The 23046-nt window shown below is 44.2% G+C and overlaps 3 protein-coding genes and 1 long non-coding RNA gene across 5 annotated transcripts; 3 read left to right on the top strand and 1 right to left on the bottom strand.

Moving 5' to 3' along the window:
* Window positions 1-3038: 3038 nt before the first annotated feature.
* LOC142564187 (P2X purinoceptor 7-like) lies at window positions 3039-17258 on the bottom strand. Of its 2 annotated transcripts, XM_075675088.1 has the most exons (4): window positions 16802-17257; window positions 16261-16476; window positions 5256-5384; window positions 3039-3164 (listed from the first exon to the last, which is right to left on the bottom strand). In XM_075675088.1, exons 1-3 carry the CDS (start codon window positions 17059-17061, stop codon window positions 5366-5368), a joined length of 495 nt encoding a protein of 164 aa, XP_075531203.1. In that variant the 5' UTR covers window positions 17062-17257; the 3' UTR covers window positions 3039-3164; window positions 5256-5365. The 2 variants fall into 2 exon arrangements, with proteins under 2 accessions (XP_075531203.1, XP_075531202.1); XM_075675087.1 differs by lacking the exons at window positions 3039-3164; window positions 5256-5384 and adding an exon at window positions 9654-9816 and having other exon boundaries at window positions 16802-17258.
* LOC142564188 (uncharacterized) lies at window positions 7308-8001 on the top strand. The gene is made up of 2 exons (XM_075675089.1): window positions 7308-7709; window positions 7785-8001. Exons 1-2 carry the CDS (start codon window positions 7400-7402, stop codon window positions 7958-7960), a joined length of 486 nt encoding a protein of 161 aa, XP_075531204.1. The 5' UTR covers window positions 7308-7399; the 3' UTR covers window positions 7961-8001.
* On the top strand, window positions 8008-9154 carry LOC142564421 (uncharacterized). Its single transcript, XM_075675416.1, has 2 exons — window positions 8008-8170; window positions 8860-9154. Exons 1-2 carry the CDS (start codon window positions 8008-8010, stop codon window positions 9036-9038), a joined length of 342 nt encoding a protein of 113 aa, XP_075531531.1. The 3' UTR covers window positions 9039-9154.
* Window positions 17259-20437: 3179 nt separating the features above from the next.
* On the top strand, window positions 20438-22701 carry LOC142564186 (uncharacterized). The gene is made up of 3 exons (XR_012824521.1): window positions 20438-20553; window positions 22165-22239; window positions 22298-22701. It is a non-coding gene; the product is annotated as an uncharacterized LOC142564186 (long non-coding RNA).
* The last annotated feature ends 345 nt before the right edge of the window (window positions 22702-23046 follow it).

The following is a 23046-nucleotide window of genomic DNA, read 5'->3' as shown; positions in this document are numbered from 1 at the left end:
CTCGTATTAAAATATCATTTCATTCGATTATAAGACGGAAGAAAATGCTACTTGTCTACGTCTACTCAATTCTAACAAAAAATAAGATTTTGACGTTACCCTTCAGTAGTATGGGTGGTCGAAAGGTTTCGTTTTCGCTCGACTCTGCGCGCACGACTCTGCGTCGCGCACGCGTTGGAGTTTCAGTAGTTTCGGTATCGCGTCGTGCTGTGCGGGTTCTGCTAGCTCGTGAAACTTTCATTTGGAACAAGCAGCGAGAATGCCACGTCCATGTGATGTCGTGGGATGCCCGAACGGTCCGCGGAACTTGGCCAAGGGCAAGCGCAACGGCGAATCCAACGTTACCTATCGCCGTGTGCCAAGGAGTGAACCTCTCCGTTCGAAGTGGTTAAGTGCCGTACCTCTGCTACAACTCCTTGGCAAAGAGCCGAAAAATCGCGTAGTGTGCTCGCTGCACTTTCTTCCAGAGGATTACGAGTTGAACGCCGACTTAGTGAAGTCGTCTGGTGTGCCTATCAGAGCAATGCTTTCCCGTAGCGCTGTTCCGTCGGTCTTGCCTGCATTCTCCGAAGCGCAAGAACAACTGCAGGACGAAGACGGGGCGGTGAGTGCGGCATTCTGTTTCCACGAATGAAAAGCTACAAATGTGCGAATATGTACAGCCATGACATAAAGTTGCTTGTATTTTCAGGCTGAACGTAGCGAATCACAAGCCAGCGCTTCGACAGTCGACACCTCCTACAAAAGCGACGTACAGGCACGCAAAATGCGCGAAAACTGGCTATTACTGGCGCTCTCGCTCGATGACTGCAATGACAGAAATCACTGCACAAACTTGTTGCACCTGACGTGTTCGTTATTTTCTAGGCGACTCGTGACGCGGGGACAGATGCAAGCCTCTCGTCGAGCACTGCCGAACAAAGTTGCAGTAGCGTTGGAAATACGAAATCTGTACAAGTTCGTCTGCCCGGCAACAGCATTGGTGAGTTTGCTTCTGGTAATGTTGGCATCAGCACTTACATTCAAGGAATGTTCATTTTGATCACAGGTAGTCTCATTTCCATTTACAGTAATATTTAAAGCAATTCTCACCTACAATGGTCAGTTGAATAGCTTTTTTCCAACGTGACTTTTTTTGCAGGAGTTCAAGTGAACACAACAATGAAAGAAACAAAGGAAAAGGGAACGCAGGTTTGCAGGCGAAGGAAGCCCGTGACGTCAACACCTGTGAAGAGGCGTTATAGTGCTCGAAGAGCTGATGGAGCCAAACGACGGCGACAAACATCTAGACAGGAGGCCAGCTTTCTCACCTCACCTGATGCATCACCGGTAGCTTGCAAAGCTGACAGGCATGACACGACATATGAGCCAGACAACTCGACTTGTACCTTGGATGCAACATTAGCTGATGAGTGAGCAGGACTCATATTTTACTACATAGGAACCCATGCTCAATAATAGTGACATGCAATGATAAAGAGATGAAGTAGCAACTCCCGACACTAATTCCGTTTCTTAGAACCATTCCCCTTTGCAAAAAAGAGCTCAAATGCCATAAGTCTTGGAGCTTGGCTTTGGACAGTGTTTTTTGCAACTTTAATCAACACAAATTAGAGAGCAAGGTTCAAGATTACCGTTAGAATTTATAAGGAAAAAAACCCTCACAATCAGGATGAAACTTTCACAAAATTATTTCTAGCGCTTTCTATTATGAGTGTCATCACAAGAAGTGTTTCCTGGAGTAATTGGTGCAGCATAATTTATGGAACAGTACCTCCCAGATATAGTGAGGCAATTTATTAATCATGGTGTAAACAGTGTGTATTGTCAAATGCATATATTTGTGAAACCTGACAGTGAGCACTTCCTTTTCCAGAAGCGACGAAGAAGCGCATGCAAACCGGAAGGACTACTTCCTTGTCCACAGCACCTGCCTGGTCACCCTTCTGAGTCAGTGCCGCACTTGTTTAGCAGCTTCATGCACAGTGAAGCTGTTCTACACTGGCACACGCATTACAGCAGAAACTGAATGTCCACACGCACATGTGCATACGTGGTCCAGCCAGCCACTTGTTGGAACCAAGCCGAGGGGCAACATCGACCTGGCAACGGCTCTGCTTTTTTCCGGCTCGAGTCCTACTAGTGCTCTCAGGATGATGCGGCTGATGGGTGTGCAAGTCATGAGCGACCAGGCTTTCTTCAATTACCAGAAGGCATACCTTCTTCCTTCAGTCACCACGGTAAATGCACAGCTTCCACTTTTCATAATGCCAACCTGCAGTACCTCTGGCACCATTCAAATATGCTCAAAAGGCACTTTATTTCGAACCTGAGTATTAGTTCTGTGCTTACTTTCACCAAGAGAGAGAGAGAGAAATTTATTTACAGAAAGGCAGAGAGGTCGGCCTGAGCTATAACTTGCTCTGGCCTGCTACTCTACACTGGGGAGAAGGGACGGGGAGGAAAAGGGCTGATGAGTGATGATGGTATAAGGAAGAGATGCGTATAGACAAATTCACAGAGTTGTGGCATCTCTAAAGCCGTGCCTCCAGCTCAGTGGCTTGGAGAAAAGCTATAGCGGCACTTGTTACCAGGGCTGCGCTGTTTGCATTAGGCCAAGGACCTAAAAGAAACTCGTCTGATAGCGGTCTCTTATGGATCACTGCAGTGGAAGAGACCATTTGCTGTCGCTGTTGCGTGTACGCGGGACACACGCAAAATGTATGTTCAAGTGTTTCTGGCGCCGCGCAGTATTCAGTTTGGGCTAGTATCACTGGCACCTATCGTATGTCTATAACAGTTGGTGAATGCGACACCATGGCGAATCCGGTGCACCGTGCTTGTGTGGCTTTTTTTGAACTTGTGAGGCATACGAAATTTCATTTCTTGGTCCCATTTGTGTAATCGCTTGTGTCGTCGATCTGGTTGGGTCCAGTGTTCCAACGTACGGTTGCGTATTACTTTCACCAATGTGAACATACATTATTATGATGTTGTGCAGTTCATTGCATCAGTAATGAAAGAACAGTAAATTGGATTGCCATTTTCATTTTATTCAGAACCTCTATATCGCTGACATTACAGCTTTTACAGACTTTGGCATTCCACGCCAAGGGAACCAACATCAATTTTTTTCCTTTCTTCTATTGCTGCCAGGAATGTAACTGAAAAAAATTGTAAGTGTTGGTTGTTGCAGGAAAGCGTTTCCTTCAGCCAAAGGATATATTTTTTTCATAAGGCTATTCGGTGAAAACTGGTCCTGGTAGTACTGTGTAAGCTAATGTAATGCATTGGTGGCTCTGATGAGCATGGCTGAAGAATGTAACTTCGTAACGTCAGAAATTCAGCAAATTTGTCCTGCATAATTGAAAATGTAACTGCACTACTTGGGACAAGAACAAAAATCAATGAGTAGGCGAGGACAGGCACTGCCTTTCTGATGGGTCTCTGTATTATACATGTGCTACACGTGTACATGCCGTATGCTAGAAACAAAGAATTGAAGTGCAGCATAGATAGAACACCAATGAAAACATGACAAGCTTATGTTTCTGTCTGTTAGGCGGAAAGGGTAACTTGCAAGTATGACAAGGTATTACTAACACCCTACATGCATCTTGTTTCCTGCCTTAAAAAAATATCGAACGGCATGTAGGAGTGCAAACAGTTACCTTCCATCCCACATAAACACTATATTTCCAATGCAACACAAAAGAAAATGCAAATGTGTTGCCAGGCAGCAGATGCATTATGTTTAAATGACTCCCCGCATGAGCACAATAACAATGTGCACAATGATGAACTAGGCATTTTAGTCAATCGTTGTCATGCCTGTGGGGTGCAATCTTTGTTTGAAGAAGCCCAGATAGTGTGGGAAGGCACACTGTGAATGAGCAATCCACCTATCTCATTACTGCAGAAATAAATGCTGTCTTCGACGATCATGGGCATGCTGTGCAGGCAATAGCAAGTCATGTTTTCACTGGTGCTTAATTAACCTGTGCTGCACTTCATTATTCCTTTGTTTCCAGTGTACAATGCATTTACACTGTCGTTTGTAATAGACCGTCTCAATGTAATGTCACAGGCTGGCCTTCTCTGCTTGTCGACTTATGGTAATGTGCAGCACAAACGATGAGGACAACAAACTGTGCGGAATGATCCCCGATATAACTACATTTAATTCCCAAAAAACGCCTGTTGGAATACAAACAAAAAGTTAGTAAACCCAGCTATTACACAAGAAGGAAATCCAGCTATTATACAAGATGAACAAAAAGACAGATGAAAAGAAACCGCAAGGACAACACGGATTTAAAGATATAAATAACGTATGTGTGGACACCAGGTGCATGAAAATGTGAGAGACTAGTTGAAAATCACGTTCTCAAAAACTATGCACCTGACCAGTCCTTGTGCGACAAGGTTACTTTGGATTGTAAAACAGATATTGATGTCTGGCTGACACGCATGATTCCTCTTTTCTTTATGTTGCATGCCTCTGCCAGCTTGTGGGTCCTCTGATTTCCGTGCTGCAAAATCACATCAGCATCACTAAAAATTGGCATGTGAACTAGTCGAGGTATAGCACATACATAAAAAAGGAATCGCGTGCATCAGGCAGACATCGGTATCACATTTAGAAAGCAAGTAACCTTGCATAGTTTTTGACAAGCAGTGATTTTTAACTAGTGTGTCACTTTTTAATGTACCTGATCAGTTTTGTTGAATTTATAAGTCTGCGTTATCCTCAAGGTTTGTATCTCTTTCTAATGTCGTTATCGTCGTGCCATAGCTGGGTTCACGTATCTTCTTTTCTATTAAAACAAGCAATTTCTGTGAATAAAATGCAGTTGGAGTTCAGTGCTCGTCCTGCGCAGTTGTTTGTCCTCATCGTTCGACCTGCTCGTTACTATGAATGCAACCAACTTGCCTAATGTTCCGTTCTTTCAAGCATCTATTTATGTCCTCGTCCCCAGTCACATTTTGAATCACTGTGAAGCGCACTCATTAGGACTTTCTTGCTAACTAGTTGGTTCACACTTAAAGGAAGGTTAAAACTGCATGAACAAACTAGGGGAAGCAAAGGAATACACAAGTCTGCACTCATGGTGTATTGTGTGTTCCTTCTACTTGTATTTGTTTTTTGCGCAGTTTTAACCTTCCCATGCTCATTAACAGCGTGAATTCCTTTAGCAAATCTCTCTGTCCCCTGTGCCACTTTTGTGCTTGAACTCTACTCGTGAATTCCTTACAGGTCTGGGATGAGCATCAGAAAACTTTGCTTACAGAGCTCAGCGATACCAGCCTGCAGCTTTGCGGGGATGGGCGATGTGATTCCCCTGGCCACAGCGCCAAGTTCCTCTCATACTCCTTTCTGTGCCCTGAAAAGAGAAAAATCATACATACAGAGCAAGTTTAAGTGAAGGAGGTAAGTCAAGCAAAAAGCAGTTCAGATGCTTTCATGATAGGTCTTATTAGGCAAGCAACATTTACCCCAGCCAACTAAAATATGGCATGCAACGTTGACATGCAATCCGAGCCGTTCAGTGGCTCATCGCAGTAAAGAGGTGGTCCTTCTTTCGAGATTTCTAAACTGGGTATTGTTACGATTATATTTTTCAAGCTGTATATTAATACCTGAAATACCAGGCACTGAATAAGAAACACCAATGTATGAAAGCCTCTAACCCTACAGCTAGAAAAGAACTAGCAGAACTTTCCAAGTTAATCAACAAGCGAAAGACAGCTGACATAAGGAAGTGTAATATGGATAGAATTGAAGATGCTCTCAAGAATGGAGGAAGCCTAAAAGCAGTGAAGAAGAAACTAGGAATAGGCAAGAATAAGATGTATGCGTTAAGAGACAAAGCCGGCAATATCATTACTAATATGGATGAGATAGCTCAAGTTGCTGAGGAGTTCTATACAGATTTATACAGTACCAGTGGCACCCACGATGATAATGGAAGAGAGAATAGTCTAGAGTAATTTGAAATCCCACAAGTAACGCCAGAAGAAGTAAAGAAAGCCTTGGGAGCTATGCAAAGGGGAAGGCAGCTGGAGAGGATCAGGTAACAGTAGATTTATTGAAGGTTGGTGGGCAGATTGTTCTACAAAAACTGGCCACCCTGTATGCGCAATGCCTCATGACCTCAAGTGTACCAGAATCTTGGAAGGACGCCAACATAATCTTAATCCATAAGAAAGGGGACTCCAAGGACTCCAAAGCAGGAGGCAGCAGAAAGTTAGGTGGGCGGATGGGATTAAGAAGTTTGGAGGGACAACATGGCCACAATTAGTACATGACCGGGGTGGGCGAAGCATAGCAGAGGCCTTTGCCCTGCAGTGGGCATAGCCAGGCTGATGATGATATCAATACCAGCGGTGTTTTCTGTGCATTCCTGTTTTGCAGAGTGAACAAGTGCAGGCAAGTGCCCAAATGGAAAAAGAGGGCCTCGTAAGAGGTCTCAAATTTCTTTCTGAGCAAGGCGTGACTGTGGGCTCATTGACTACGGACCGCCACTCGGGAATTAAGAAGCACATGCGGCTGCAACGTCCGGACATCGATCATCACTTCGATGTGTGGCATGTTGCAAAGAGTACGAAGAAATTCATGTTGTTCGCTTGCAACAGATGGCCTGTGCGTCACCTAGTGCACTTAGTGAATGTACATGCCATTGTATAATGGAATGTTCAGTGGACACGTATGCTAAGAAAAGGAAATTCATACAATCACGATTATGCCGCTGCTGTGATGGTTATTGCAACATGGTCACGTTTGTCGTAATGTGCTCATTATACTGCTTTCGTCACCCCATCGTGATCATGATACTTTCGTTGTACTGCCTTCATCATTCCATCGGCATCACTATTCATAATTTCATCGTCCATGTCTCATGAGTGTCGTCATACACTTTTCATGCGATCATGATCATGGCTAACCCTGGTGATGAAAAAAATTTCAGTACGAAGCATAAATTCTTTAGCATGTCAAATTTCATCAGAAAAGGATTTCAGATAAGGAGGAACAATTGTGCTTTGTAAAAAGTCATACTTCTTATTCAGTACTTGGCCCATTTGTCTGCGTTGTTCTTTACACTATATTAAAATTTCCTGAAACTGAACTAGTCCATAAATAAATACTACTACATGCCTTTTGTGTGCACATTGTTCGTTCAGCTCCTACAGGAAGTTGATTTGGGATTTTGAAGGAGTGGTATGGCTTTTATCGCGGTAGGCTATTCACTGCCCTCATGGCTCCTCTGTTCATACCCCTTTAGTATTCAAGCTGTATCAGCCTTGGTTAGATTCTCAGGCACATGATTCCTTTAATGAGTTTGCTTGCAACCTTGGTTCATACAATGCATACCAGTGCTGCTATATCTTTACGAGGCTTATGGCATGCAAAATGCAGATCCACCTGACATGGAGCAATAGTGTATTGTGCTGTTGCCTTGTTGCAGGCATCAGGAAAAAGCTGACTGCAGCTTCCCGAAGGGCTGGATGCAGTGCCATTACAGAATGGACTCAAGCCATTACCAACCACCTGTACTGGTGTGCATGCGCTTGCGGTGGCAACGGGGACATGCTGGTGGCAGCATGGAGTAGCATGCTGAACCACATTAAGAACAGACATGAAGGACATGGTGGCCTGTACCCCCGCTGTCTTCATGGACAATCCCGCCGCATGCGATGGCTCACTGCTGGTAGGCATAAATAACCAAAGAGCACCAAGATAAAGTGCATGAAAGAGCTGTATTTATAATTCCCTTTCTTGTCAGACTCTCCAGCCTACAAGCAAATTGAGCGCATTGTGGCAGCACCACTGTTGCTGAAAGACATCCGCCAGTTGTCACCATCTGTCCAGACATACAGCCTGGAGTCCTTCCACAGTGTTCTAAATAGTTTTGCCCCAAAGTCAACTGCATTCACATATGAAGGCATGAAGGCCCGGTGAGTTTGCATAAGCTAATGTTCTAGCAATGAAACTACAGTGGATTATTAATGCTGAGACAAAATAATTTTCAATTGAATTTTCATTTCAATGAGAACTCCCAGCGAGAGCAAGGAAGGAGCTGTGATGGTGCAGAACAGTGGCGCATAAAGTCATCCAAGGTCAGGCAAGGTACCTCAACAGCATGTGCACTCAAGACAGCTCCCACATTTGGCAAGTCAATTTGAAAATACTTGCTGTGCTATGCTTTGCCTACTATTGCAATATGTTATGCAGCAATGTTTGTAAAAAAGGGAATGTTTTAGTCCTCCTGTACTGTCTACCAAAAGCATCGATATCTCTTGCAATGGAGAGTGAAGTGACTGCGACAGCTGTTTTTCACAGAAATTTTCTTAACCTTCATGGCAGTCTGTCCAATGAAGACATTTTGCCAGATCAGTGGAATTTTGCTCAAGATTGCCATGTACTGCCAAAAGCTGCACATCATAGAGATGTGTCACTGAAAGGGTGCAATGACAGACACTCCGCGATACATAACGTGGAACATTTGAATGGCCAATGCTTCCGGAGCAACGATGAAGTCAAAGAGGTGAAACGCTTCCTCAACGGGCTGGCGGCGGAGGTCTATGACATTGGGGTACAAAAATTGGAGCAGTCTGCAAAAATGCGTAGAAAAAAGATGGCGATTATGTAGAAAAATAGAGTAAAGTTTCACTTTTCCAATGATGTTAATTTTTATGAGATTAAACAATGTTGTCTGTGAAATTGATGGTAACCTTATTCCTGGATGAACTCTAGCATATGGAGTGTTTGTATAGGCCTTAGGACGTCCCCCCTTTTAGGTGTGTGCAGGTATGAAAGGGAAGAAATGCAATAATCTGTTGAACTTTTCTTTTTTTTAGACTATGTGAAAGACCTGCACAAGAAAGTGATGGAGCTGTGCGCAGAGTATGAAACATTCTCCAAAGCACTTGCACAAGTAGAGGAAAGTGTTCCAGCTGCATTCTCATCTCGGGATGACCAAAGAGTGCCCAAGAGAGACCTTGTAGCTGCACACAAAGCACGGTTCCTCAAGTTCTGATGCAGTGCACAGATCGGCATCACACATTTTCTTGACTGTTCCCTGACCGTTAACAATGTGCTCATTTTCAAAGTGATCATTTCATTCCAAAACGCACTAGCCACAACCCATACGATACAAAAATGTTAGCTTGTATGCTAGTTAGACAGGCAAATGTAGCTTCACTTTCAGCGAGTGCACCGTTAGTGTGGTTGTAAGAAATTACTTTGTTGTGTCGCTTTAGAAAACAATGCCAAAACAAAGGAAGCAGCCAGACAGGAGAGAACATTGCTATTTCCTGTTCTGATGAAACGTGTAAACAATATGTCAAATTGCTTGATTTCCTAAGTCCTGGTAAGGAAAGAGTTAAACATGCACACATGATTCTTCCTACTCTGCCATATCGCTGGCATTCTAGTCATCACTAACTTTTCCATTATGTCTTCAGTGACGAAACACATCATCAACAAGAATACAGAATGTTTTACTGCTCAGCACTTTAGCTTTAAAAAACCGACAACCTTGTGACTAGTGATACCTGCTGACAGGTAAGCAGAACATTTTTCGATATCTGATGAGGAACTCAAATGTGCACTGCGATTTATCGATGACACTGCGCTGCTTCCACAATTTTCTTTCCCTCTAAGACTCTGGGTACTTGAATCCTGTGGGCGTTTCTGTGGGAAACGTCACCCGAATTTTCGCGACAGCACACGATGGCAACACAAAACGTTCGCCTTTTCGAAGCCGCCCCCACAGCCAGCGCACAAATTGCCTGTACGCTGTGTACCGGTACCTTCTGTAAAGAAAAAAAAATACAAAACAATTATTACACACTTGCATAGAAACATTGAGTGAATTGAAGGCACTTCACTTGGTTGGATGGATTGATGCTGTGAGTAGCCTCTGTGGAAGAGGCTGCAGGCTATGGCCCCCAAGCATTTTTTTATTGATATTATTAATACAATTTTTTGTGGCCTCAGTTAAACTTGCATCCCATGTTAAATAAGTGCCCACCAGGCACTGAAAGTAAACAAGCACAGTTGTAGATCTATTCGTCAGCCAGCTGGACTATAGTGGCTTTACTTCACAAGCCTAGAAGGGGGTGCTCTCTCCCTACAATTTTTTTTTCTCATAAAACTGCTCCATGTTCAATGTAAATTCGTTTATAATGTCTTTTTAAGTGGCTAGTTCCCTGCTCATATATTACGTTACATAATGTGCCATAACTTTACTTCAACATTAGGTAGCAGTCGACAGCCAGTGTACAAATCCAATGTGATATCAGTTTTTCATTGTTCGTATGTTTACTATAACATGAATGTGTTGCTCACAGTTCTATTAGGAGGTTCCTGTTGGTGTCAGTGAATCCATCCATGTCAACCATGTGTATTAGTAATTTTTTAAAAACACGAACTATTCTTCTACCCATCCGCTACATCTTGTTGCCACCCATTTTGCCACTTTCAACCCAAAGATATTTTGTACGCATAAACCTTGACCTCTTTTGCTGCATTACTTTATGAATGAGCATACTCAACTGTCCATTTGTATTTTTATTTTGTATATCTAGCATTCTAACTGTCATTTTTAATATGTAGCAGTCATTATAGATCAATAGTCCTTGTAAATAAATACAGACTTATCTGCTGTTTGTTGGATTCCTTCTAAATTCCTAACCATCCTGAACTGCTTCTATCACTGCATGAATAAACAAAGTGTTTTGCCAAACAGCTGTTTCAACACCTATTAGCTTTGCTGTTGGGATATGTCATGCAGTATGTGTACATCAAGAGGCTTAGTGGCACAATGTCACAATGAGAAGGCTGGCTAAAAAAATAGAAAAATGATGCCTACAGACAAACCGACTAAGTATTCCTGAGTGAACCCTTGACAATTCCAAAGTGTGTGATGAGGCCACTATGGCAAATAATGTTAATAAAACAGTGCGCATGACCATTATAAATGAGACAATGCTTTGATGTGCAGCTGTTTCTTAACCAATGCTGAAATTAGGTGCACCACAGGAGTAACAATCTGGGTGTAACAACTGTATGCAATATGAATTGCATTAAGAGCATCAGAAACATATTTGGATTCATTTGGAAGATCAACTTTACAACAAAAAACTATAGACGTCTGCCCGGTGGTACCTGCGGCCTCCTGGATGAGCATCAGCTTGATCAAACTATATGTATGCCAGGCACATACCCGGAATTTTTTTTCTGCTAGGGGGGGAACACCCAAGGTTTCTATGCAAAATCGGGGGCGGGTCTACTTTTACTAGTACAAACTTTAAAATTTTCCATCGCTCACTTAAAGGCGCGTCGCAAACCCACAAAATGGAAAAGAAACAAGGTGCATCTGACAAGTACGCCTATGGTATACACCTCTGCTTTAATTGGCAAGCAAACAAGGAACCACATCACATTGACTCACGCAGGAAAGAGGCACAGAAAGGGCACTGCCAAGAACAAGCAAAATGAAGATTTCTAGTAGTGTTTTTCTAAGTAGCTCTGGATGAATTATAGTGAAAGATGGGTTTGCAGAACAATCGAAGTTCTTTTAGGTCCCTCGTTTCCTGCTCTACCAAGTGAAGTACTAAGGCCCCTGGAGTTTCACACAATAATTACTAGATAGAACTCTGGGGGTAGTGTCTAAGGGAGCTGCAATGGGAGCAGTTGAGCAAGCATGGCAATTATGGGAAGTACACGGATTTGCCTAAACTTCATTCTTTCGGCTTGATACGGCTTTGCAAACTCGTCATTTTCAACAATGTACCACACAGTAAATAATTAAATAAACAAACATTATTAAAATTGTCCGACCGCAGGATTCAAACACAGGACCGCTAGGCATAGACGTCCGATACTGAAATCATTATGCTGCGGTGGTCCGCATCGACACGTGACAACGCCCTTATGAATTTATTGCGGGCACGCCAGTACTTTGAGATGCTAGGCGCGTTTCGATTTGGCCACCTCAACAAGCTGAACCGTTGCAATTAGCAGTGATTGTTTGCGTTTGTAGCGTCTTCTGCACTTGGAAAAGTATACATTGCTTTGAAATTTATGACAATGAATGCATACAAGGTGTGATAAACAAATCCACAAGCACGAAGATCAGACAAATACGTGTACTTCCCATCATTTCCATGGTGGCTCAACAATTGAAGCACCAGAGTTACTTATTGTTCGAAACTCTATGTCAAAACCGACTCGTAGTGTTATTTGGGAAGTTGTGTAATGATGCGTGGCCGCTAGTCCCATACAACCGTGTGGAGCACAGGACGCTATGGTTGTAGACGTGCTGCGCCCACCGTGGAAGGTTATTATTATGGGGTTTTCATGTGCCAAATCCACTTTCTGATTATGAGGCACGCCGTGGGAGGTTAGAAAAGCGCCCACATAGGCACAGCAAATAAGTGCCTACGTCGGGCGGCTTGACTGATAACTGTAGAAGAGCAATTCAAAATGCACGGAATCATTCTCCACTTCTGGCGGCGTTTTCTCTCATCATCATCATCAGCCTGGTTACGCCCACTGCAGGGCAAAGGCCTCTCCCATGCTTCTCCAACAACCCCGGTCATGTACTAATTGTGGCCATGGCGTCCCTGCAAACTTCTTAATCTCATCCGCCCACCTAACTTTCTGCCGCCCCCTGCTACGCTTCCCTTCCCTTGGGATCCAGTCCGTAACCCTTAATGACCATCGGTTATCTTCCCTCCTCATTACATGTCCTGCCCATGCCCATTTCTTTTTCTTGATTTCAACTAAGATGTCATTAACTCGCGTTTGTTCCCTCACCCAATCTGCTCTTTTCTTATCCCTTAACGTTACACCTATCATTCTTCTTTCCATAGCTCGTTGTGTCGTCCTCAATTTGAGTAGAACCCTTTTAGTAAGCCTCCAGGTTTCTGCCCCGTAGGTGAGTACTGGTAAGACACAGCTATTATATACTTTTCTCTTGAGGGATAGTGGCAACCTGCTGTTCATGATTTGGGAATGCCTGCCAAACGCACCCCAGCCCATTCTTATTCTTCTGATTATTTCCGTCTCATGATCCGGATCCGCCATCACTACCTGCCCTAAGTAGATGTATTCCCTTACGACTTCCAGTGCCTCGCTGCCTATTGTAAATTGCTGTTCTCTCCCGAGACTGTTAAGCATTACTTTAGTTTTCTGCAGATTAATTTTAGACCCACTCTTCTGCTTTGCCTCTCCAGGTCAGTGAGCATGCATTGCAATTGGTCCCCTGAGTTACTAAGCAAGGCAATATCATCAGCGAATCGCAAGTTACTAAGGTATTCTCCATTAACTTTTATCCCCAATTCTTCCCAATCCAGGTCTCTGAATACCTCCTGTAAACACGCTGTGAATAGCATTGGAGATATCGTATCTCCCTGCCTGACGCCTTTCTGTATTGGGATTTTGTTGCTTGCTTCATGGAGGACTACGGTGGCTGTGGAGCCGCTATAGATATCTTCCAGTATTTTTACATATGGCTCATCTACACCCTGATTCCGTAATGCCTCCATGACTGCTGAGGTTTCGACTGAATCAAACGCTTTCTCGTAATCAATGAAAGCTATATATAAGGGTTGGTTATATTCTGCACATTTCTCTATCACTTGATTGATAGTGTGAATATGGTCTATTGTTGAGTAGCCTTTACGGAATCCTGCCTGGTCCTTTGGTTGACAGAAGTCTAAGGTGTTCCTGATTCTATTTGCAATTACCTTAGTAAATACTTTGTAGGCAACGGACAGTAAGCTGATCGGTCTATAATTTTTCAAGTCTTTGGCGTCCCCTTTCTTATGGATTAGGATTATGTTAGCGTTCTTCCAAGATTGCGGTACGCTCGAGGTCATGAGGCATTGCGTATACAGGGTGGCCAGTTTCTCTAGAACAATCTGTCCACCATCCTTCAACAAATCTGCTGTTACCTGATCCTCCCCAGCTGCCTTCCCCCTTTGCATATCTCCTAAGGCTTTCTTTACTTCTTCCGGCGTTACCTTTGGGATTTCGAATTCCTCTAGACTATTTTCTCTTCCATTATCGTCGTGGATGCCACTGGTACTGTATAAATCTCTATAGAACTCCTCAGCCACTTGAACTATCTCATCCATATTAGTAATGATATTGCCGGCTTTGTCTCTTAACGCATACATCTGATTCTTGCCAATTCCTAGTTTCTTCTTCACTGTTTTTAGGCTTCCTCCGTTCCTGAGCGCATGTTCAATTCTATCCATATTATACTTCCTTATGTCAGCTGTCTTACGCTTGTTGATTAACTTCGAAAGTTCTGCAAGTTCTATTCTAGCTGTAGGGTTAGATGCTTTCATACATTGGCGTTTCTTGATCAGATCTTTCGTCTCCTGCGATAGTTTGCTGGTATCCTGTCTAACGGAGTTACCACCGACTTCTATTGCACACTCCTTAATGATGCCCACAAGATTGTCGTTCATTACTTCAACACTAAGGTCCTCTTCCTGAGTTAAAGCCGAATACCTGTTCTGTAGCTTGATCTGGAATTCCTCTATTTTCCCTCTTACCGCTAACTCATTGATCGGCTTCTTATGTACCAGTTTCTTCCGTTCCCTCCTCAGGTTTAGGCTAATTCGAGTTCTTACCATCCTGTGGTCACTGCAGCGCACCTTTCCGAGCACGTCCACATCTTGTATGATGCCAGGGTTAGCGCAGAGTATGAAGTCTATTTCATTTCTAGTCTCGCCGTTCGGGCTCCTCCACGTCCACTTTCGGCTATCTCGCTTGCGGAAGAAGGTATTCATTATCCTCATATTATTCTGTTCCGCAAACTCTACTAATAACTCTCCCCTGCTATTCCTAGTGCCTATGCCATATTCACCCACTGCCTTGTCTCCAGCCTGCTTCTTGCCTACCTTGGCATTAAAGTCGCCCATTAGTATAGTGTATTTAGTTTTCACTCTACCCACCGCCGATTCCACGTCTTCATAGAAGCTTTCGACTTCCTGGTCATCATGACTGGATGTAGGGGCGTAGACCTGTACAATCTTCATTTTGTACCTCTTATTAAGTTTCACAACAAGACCTGCCACCCTCTCGTTAATGCTATAGAATTCCTGTATGTTACCAGCTATATTCTTATTAACCAGGAATCCGACTCCTAGTTCTCTTCTCTCCGCTAAGCCCCGGTAGCACAGGACGTGCCCGCTATTTAGCACTGTATATGCTTCTTTTGGCCTCCTAACTTCACTGAGCCCTATTATATCCCATTTACTGCCCTCTAATTCCTCCAATAGCACTGCTAGACTCGCCTCACTAGATAACGTTCTAGCGTTAAACGTTGCCAGGTTCATGTTCCAATGGCGGCCTGTCCGGCCTGTGTTTTCTCTACTTCCTTCTTAAATAAAAAGATTTTCATCCATAAATATTTTCATAAACAATGGCTTAATTTTTTCCATTTTTGCAACTCTTTTTTCCCGTTGCCACTTTTCCACGAAAAATACTCTAGATTAAAGGGAAAAACCAGACGAGGTAACGGGTGACATTCACATTGCTTATGGGTTCAAGAGTTATTGCAAGGTTTGATTCAAATTTTGAAATTTTTAGGGATGACTAGGAAATGTAGATCGTTGAAAATATATCAATGGGGCCTTTCTAATGGCAGCACCTTCAGATTTTGAAACAAACATCGAAATAATGAGAAAGGCGAAAACATTCCGCCATTCTTTAGGCGGGAGAATATCGGTCTATTTCACGCCCTCAGTTCAGTGACTTTTACCTTTCCCTTGACCTGATCAGGGATCGCTTCTATGCCTTGGCCATAACAATACTGTAACAGCAGCCCAGTGTTGACCACGGAATAGCTGGCAAGTCTCAAGATTGATTTGGCGGTGCTCTAGGCGTGGCCGGGAGGAGATAGGGGGGCACCGCCGCCCCCGGGCCCCTCCTTGGGTACGTGCCTGATGTATGCTCTCCTGCCCTACACACACCTAGAGATTTGATGTGCAAAAAATTTTCATTTCTGATGCCAACAATTGTCGACTGGAAGTCTTGACCTTGCTGTGTTTGCAAACTAATTCTGTTAACATACTGAAAGAAATACTTCATGTTCTCTGTTTGTCCCTTCCAAAACAACCCGAGTAGGCGAACAGCATTTAAAAAAGTTGACGTGTTTGCTTGTTTAATAAGCTATGTGTTTTAGCGATGCACGTTTATTTCATTGGTCCAAAGAAAGCTGTGCAAGAACAAGAACTTACTTGTGCATTTCATCGTCCATGGTGTGCCCCCATGAACGAAGTTCCAGGTAGGCCACACGGAGCACGGCAACGTTCAGACACAGAACATTGAAGTCGGGATGTTCCGTGATGCAACCCTGCGGTTGGGCGAGACTTACGGGTGCACCCATCTCGCGACAGCACAGACACTCGTGCTCGAGGAAGTTCGCGAGCACCTGGCAGTGTCCACATTCGCACCTATAATGTGTAATGTAAAAGTAACAGCAATGCACGAACCAGAAGCCGGTACAGATTACACACGCAATTCGCAATGTTGCGTCCGGCACTGTTGACAGCTCGACTCATAGGTCCATCCAACACGAAGCTACAGGCACCGTGCTTGTTTAGGGCTTGGCCCTGAAATGATTTCAATTGTTAAAACACGAAAATGACACGCCGCGTCATAGCTGGCCGCGAAGGAGAAAACGAGCAGGTTTCGATTAGATTTAACAGCGCATTGCAAATTGCAGGTAACTTTTCTAAGCCACCGATGCAGCACGTAATAACAAGCATCTGTACGTACCAGTCTGTGCTTGAAAGTCGCGACGGCATGTCCATACTGTCTTCTTCGCCCGAGGTCGCATCGCTGCTCCCCTCGATGCTTTCCCGCTCCGGAGAGCCGGTGTCGAGGGCGCCGTCGTAGTACGCAACGACGCCGGCAGCGCGAGCCCTCAGCAGCAGGTCGCGCTCGTCAGTGCTCAAATCGCTGAAGTTGAGCCCAGAATCGCGAGCCAATGTGTCGTTGTCAGGGTCCATCGCGACGAGCGTCGAAGTTTGCGTCATAGAATGAGGTACCAGCTTATGGTCGCGCGTTTCTCGTTCCGCTAGCCATCATACTGCCGCCATGCTGCCGCTTTCGCTCTGCTGTTGGCTCTGTCTTGGCTCCGTTTCTGGCCGCGCGTTCGCGTTTTGCGCAGAAAAGCCGTAGCGCCGTCTGTGGACGCCGTTCCACTCACCGACGGCGCAACGTCACTATGAGACCGTGATGTCAGTGCTCCTCGATCGGAGGGCGGGCGATTTAAACTGCGCTAGAGGCACGCGGACGCTTCAAAACGCATTTTCTCTTAAAATATGTCTCTCCTTGGCACGAAACAAGCGTATCGAGGTTTCTGGGGTGGTATTTCAACAGTCCACGTTGAATTAATAGTAACCTTTAGTGTCCCTTTAAGTGCCTTAATAGCACTGCTGACATCCTACTGCAAAACACAAAATTGGGCAAGTTGTGGCATAAAGAAAATTGCAGTTTCACTCATAATGTGAAACAAAGATGCAGTAGCTGGTGAAATATGCACAGGAAGCTTACTTCATGCAGTGTTTGTTGAAGTGAACACTAGCCAATGCAAGTCGGTAATCTCCGTAAAAAAGTAAAATAAGTAAGAGTTATATGTATTTGTGGGAGTTATGCCTCACAGTGTTGAAGTGGAAAGACTCTGCTTTTCTTCATCCTCTTTCATATCCGGACTTAGCCACTGATCTACACCAAAACAACCCTATCGCTTCTTACTCCTGAATTCGTTTTGGTTTTCTCAAATCTATATTTGGCTACCCATTGCTAGGTCTCGTGCTTTGCTTGAGGAAAACAAGACACCAACAGCTCCATCCAGTAAATCTGAGAAGCCAAGCACTAGAAGAAGATTAATGATGCAGATGCACCCAATCATTGTCATCACATGCAAGAAGAAAATTTAACATAGGACTGCCTTCACAAGTGAGAAGGTGATGTGTAAGAACTTGAAGGTGTGGATGCCAGCTCTATATACAGTACGCAGACATTGAGCAGGTGTTAGCCAATCATGGCACCTGTTGGCTAGATCACGCTCTGCGGGATCAGTATTCACCATGACTGTAACTTTAGCAGAGTGGCTGAAATCTAGAATTGTGGACTGCCACTCTTTTGATCGTATATTTGAATCCTCGCAGCACAATGAGAACTTTATTTGCAATATTCTAGCAAGAAATTCAGGAATTCCAGTGACAACAGCAGTAGACATCAGAACAACCAGGGGAGTTAGCCCATAACAGCTATTGCTGTAAAAATGAAGACTGGCATAAGCACAAGAATTGAGATGGACACACTACATGCCTTTGTTCTGGTAGTGGTCCACTACTTTGGTGCTACAGTTAATGATCTCCACTGTCACTGGACCCATAATAAGAGTTCTTTAATTATACACTCGCGCACCCGCCGCCTCTCAGGTCGCCTAAGTGGACATACTATGCTGGCTGATAGCGGCCCCCTCCCACTTTTAGTATGCTTCACAGCGTAATGAAGCTGTACTGCGGCGAAGAAGCCGTACGTTTGTATTGAGTGAATAAACAAATGGTTTTTACGACAGTACAGAAATAAACGCGCACCATGCATCATTCTACCACACGAAAGAGCGTCGCAACATACGGTAGCTGATTTACACAGGCCGTGTAGCCCACTTATCAGTCGTAAAGGGTATTATGAGTAATTCAAAATTTCAGACACACGTGTTTATGTTTACGTTCGCACTCCTTGCGTAATAAGATTCTCAGAACTTCCACAATAGAAAGTAATTTACAACACACAAACGCAAAGAACACAGACATATGTCTCGTTTTCAACTCGGCCGTCATGCAAATGACATATAGCGCGGAAAAACGTGAACATGCTGTGTGTTAGCGTCGTAAACTTCATACTAGGCAAGGAGCTAGCACACCACAATCCAGCGACAGCCGCTAATGAGACCCAGACGGGAACACATGTCTGTGAACGCGCAAACCCTAAGCCACTCTGCTCCTTCGCCACCCCCGCTGCACGGCTGCACCACTCGTTTCAAGCACAGCACACCAAACACACATTCAGCGCTGAACAGTGGGCGGTCGACGCAGTTGCATTTACATGACTTGTAGCGAGCAGCACATCTCTCGATGTCCGTTAAGCAAAGTCGCACACGGCGACGCCACATCGCGGTTCGCAGAACTTCGCTGCCGAGGCGCTAGGCCACTTCAATTGTCACCACCGCCGGGTTCTCAAGAAAGCACGGGTCACACAACGCAGATTCTGTAGTGCCAGTGCTCACCGAGGCCAAAGCCGCACTGCCGCACCGCCACTACTCACGGCTTTCCACGGCTACAACCAACACACAAGCAACGCACGCACGATCACAAGAGCAATGTTGAACAACGCGCGGTCCAGAGAACGATCACGCCGAGGACGCACACGCTACGGCGTCGCTCGGCGCCAGCATCGCGCCTTCTCAAAAATCCCTAAACGATGCTGTCCCTAGGCACCTAGGATCAGGTCACGTGAGGGATTTTTGTACGACAAATAGACGCACGCGTGATATGGCGGGTCGCGCCGATTGGTAGGGAAGAGGGGCCTCGTTCATGGAGCGGGCCATAGAGTTAGTAGAACAACTCTAGAGGAAAAGCTGGGCCGGAAAATTGGGAACCTCTAAGGCGCCGCCCTGTTGCTACTGGTCAATGTGGCCAGCGCAATTACTATTGAAAGAGCTGAAAGCAAGTACAGGTCACCTTATGCTTTGTCATCTAAAAACGCATACGTGATGGCTTTATGAAGGTGGTACGTTAATATTCGGTTTACAGAAAGCGATCGCTAAGTCCGTGACTTATGTAAATCACGATGTACGCATTCATGCAATAAAGAATGACGCGAATTTCGGTTTCGAATCTGTTTTTTGGATGCGCAGTAGTTTCGTACAGTTTAGGTTTGACATGCGATCGCGCGTCGACATCGGACGCAATGGCAAACTCGTGCCTTATGTGCCACCGAAGCCCCGAAGTGCTCTGGCTGCCCCGAAGCCCCGAAGTGCTCTGGCTGCCTACTCGCGTGATATTCTCAACAAGGAGATACATTCGTTTACTTACATGTGAAGTTCACATGTAAGTAAACATGTAAGTAAACATGTAAGTAAACGAATGTATCTCCTTGTTGAGACTATCACGCGAGTAGGCAGCTCTTGTGGTGCATCACAATCGTTTGAGAAGCGTCACAGTAGAGCATTTTTCTACATGCGGAGCGGTGTTTTTATTTGCAGGTTTCCCTTCAGTAGGAAATTGCTGGACAGGCGGACCAGCGCACCGGAATTGCACTGGCGAAGCCGCAAGCAACTCAAAGAATCTGTTTAATTGTTGCACTTTGAACAATCATGCTTCTACAAAGACCACAGCAGAAAAACAGCCTGATGCGGAGTATTTCTGTGCCACGAAGTAATCAAGAGGCGAGTGCCTAATGCGGACGAAATCGAGTGCATCGAGACTTAGAACGACAGAAAGCTGAGCTAGTTGGTAAGGATTCATTATGCAAAACAGAGGTGAGGCGTGCAGACAGGACACAAGAGTAGAGAAGTGGGCAGCGCTCGTGTTGTTTGCTTGTAAATACTCTACTCTTGTGTCCTGTCTGCACGCCTCACCTCCGTTTTGCATAGCGAGTGCATCAACCCACATATTAACAGCGTAGGCGTTTTATTAACTGTGCAATATTTTCAACACTTCCTTGCATGCCATTTCATGTGGAATATTTTTCCGGTCACAAATTTGTGCAGCGAATCTATTTGCATGATCGACTCCGGGTTTGTGGGACCGTTCACTTGCACTTGATGCCGAGTCTTTTACATGTATCCATAAACTGCAGATATGCACATCAGATCCCTGCGAGCATTTTCAAAATTAATTATTTGAGACAACAGGCACCATATGCAATACTGACATAATCTCATATACCACTAAGCAGCTGGGACACATTTTTGTTGAGTATAGTCGCAGGTAAAATAAGTGATCATGTGGACAGCTCCAGCTCATTTTCCTTAAATCAGTGTGTACAAGGGGTATGCAAAGATAATGTTTTTTCTCGCGCACCGATTATTTTGCTGTATAAGCAAGAGAACCCACCACGTTAGTGTAACGTATCTTGTACATCACACTAATATGTGTTTTAATTTACCAAGTGAAATGAGTTACTTTTATGGCTCATTCAGTCATATCACACTTCAAGCTGCATTCATCAATCTTCAGTTGGATTTTGCAAATGTTTAATGAAACATGTTTCCCTTTTATGCATATATGCAATGGCAAGCCCTTCCGTGTGTTCCAAAGGTAAAGTTTAAGCTCTAAATTAAAGAAGACATTTCTAGTCAGAAACAAGCAAAAATGGTGAAGGCAGAGTATCAGAAGCCCAAGGTACAGAAATTACGAGAAGTGTCAAATGATTTTAAGGAAAGAGTCGTATTTGAAAAGGCAAGACTCTTTAGTGGAGGTCAAGCAAGTCAATATAGGTAGAATACTCTGCAAAATTATGCGAGTGCGAGGATGTCAAACAATTGGTCAGGAAATGCGTTGTTTTTCTGCAAAACGAAAGCTGATTGCCATTACATAAGTCACTTTAGCATCATGAGACTGCTGGTTGATAAATTCAGAAATAAACCAAAAAACAAGACACGCAAAAATAAAAAACAATTTAATGATGCTCTCTCCACACTGGGATAAATAAAAACAAACACATCTCATCTAATGTGGGCATATCAGATGCCTTGCGAAACACTAAAGAAAAAATTCAGTTTCGAGCTATGGCACTTGCCGCATAGATGTGGGTGGCCTTGAACTAATAGTGATAGTTACCACTGCATTTAGAAATTGAAAGCATTCATGCAGACAAGGAGGATTCTTTATATTTTTGGCTACCACTTCAAATGCCTCCATCAAGTGCTACAATGCTGCACGCAGCCATACTAAGGATCTCGCAGCAACACCTGCAGGTAAAAAGCAGAAGCAGTCAGAGTGCTGGTGTGTACTGGACACTATGTTTGAAAACTTTTAGGCAAGAAGAGTGCAAGAAGCAGACATAACAACTGCATTTATGTCCATAATTCCCCATTTGAATGGCCTTTTCTTTTTGCTTAGACAATGACTACGCCTAGCCACAGCAGCTCCCTCATACTTACTCCGCAAGCCAATAGGCCGTGGAGGCAAATGCAGGTAACAGGCAAGAAGCAATAGCACTGGTACCGACATTCATCTAATTTTTTTCTTTTAGGCGGCCAGCACACCTCGAACAGCCACTTCGACTGCGGGTGTGTCACCCTAGTCGCCAAGGAAACATTTGAGGGAAAGCGACAGGCAATGTGAACAGCCACTTTTCCATGTAAACGATACTCTTTCTCTCAGATGACTCCTACGCCTCGCCACGCCAGCACACTTGTGCACAAAGATGCCGTGGAGGCACGTGCAGGTCAGACGCAAGAAGCAGTGGCACTGGTGTCGACATTCACCCAATTTCTTTTTCTTACACTGAGGCAGCCAGCACACCTCGAACAGCCACCTTGACTGCGGGTGTGTCAGTAGATTCCTGTTGTACATATGCTCATAATAAACTTCAGTAAACTTGAACTTGATAATAAACTTGAAGGCAAATGGGACATTGATGCATTGTTTTTTTGAACATTTATTGTACACATACAATATATGTTATACTTTGCAGTGCTACAGAACGTATTTTAAAGCTTCCTCCTATATTTTGCACCTTTAATTACGTATGTGTTGTGTGGCCCTCAATGCAGTTCGTGTTGTAGCAGCTGCTTTGTCTGTGTATCGCACATTGGCTTAAGCTCGTGATATCCACATGCTTCTCTCACATATACAAAATAAAGTTCTATGTAGTCCTCAGTGTTACAACAAAAAATGAGAGTAAACAATCCGATCGTGGAATTGTGTTTATTACAGCAATTCCTATGACAGTTATTGACAAGTTGACAACTTGAACTGTTCAATCCGTCCATAGCCTCC

This window comes from Dermacentor variabilis, chromosome 11, assembly GCF_050947875.1.
Source record: "Dermacentor variabilis isolate Ectoservices chromosome 11, ASM5094787v1, whole genome shotgun sequence".
NCBI lineage: Eukaryota > Metazoa > Arthropoda > Arachnida > Ixodida > Ixodidae > Dermacentor > Dermacentor variabilis.
The sequence above is the reverse complement of the archived record's forward strand: the minus strand, read 5'-3'. Positions and strand labels throughout refer to the sequence as shown.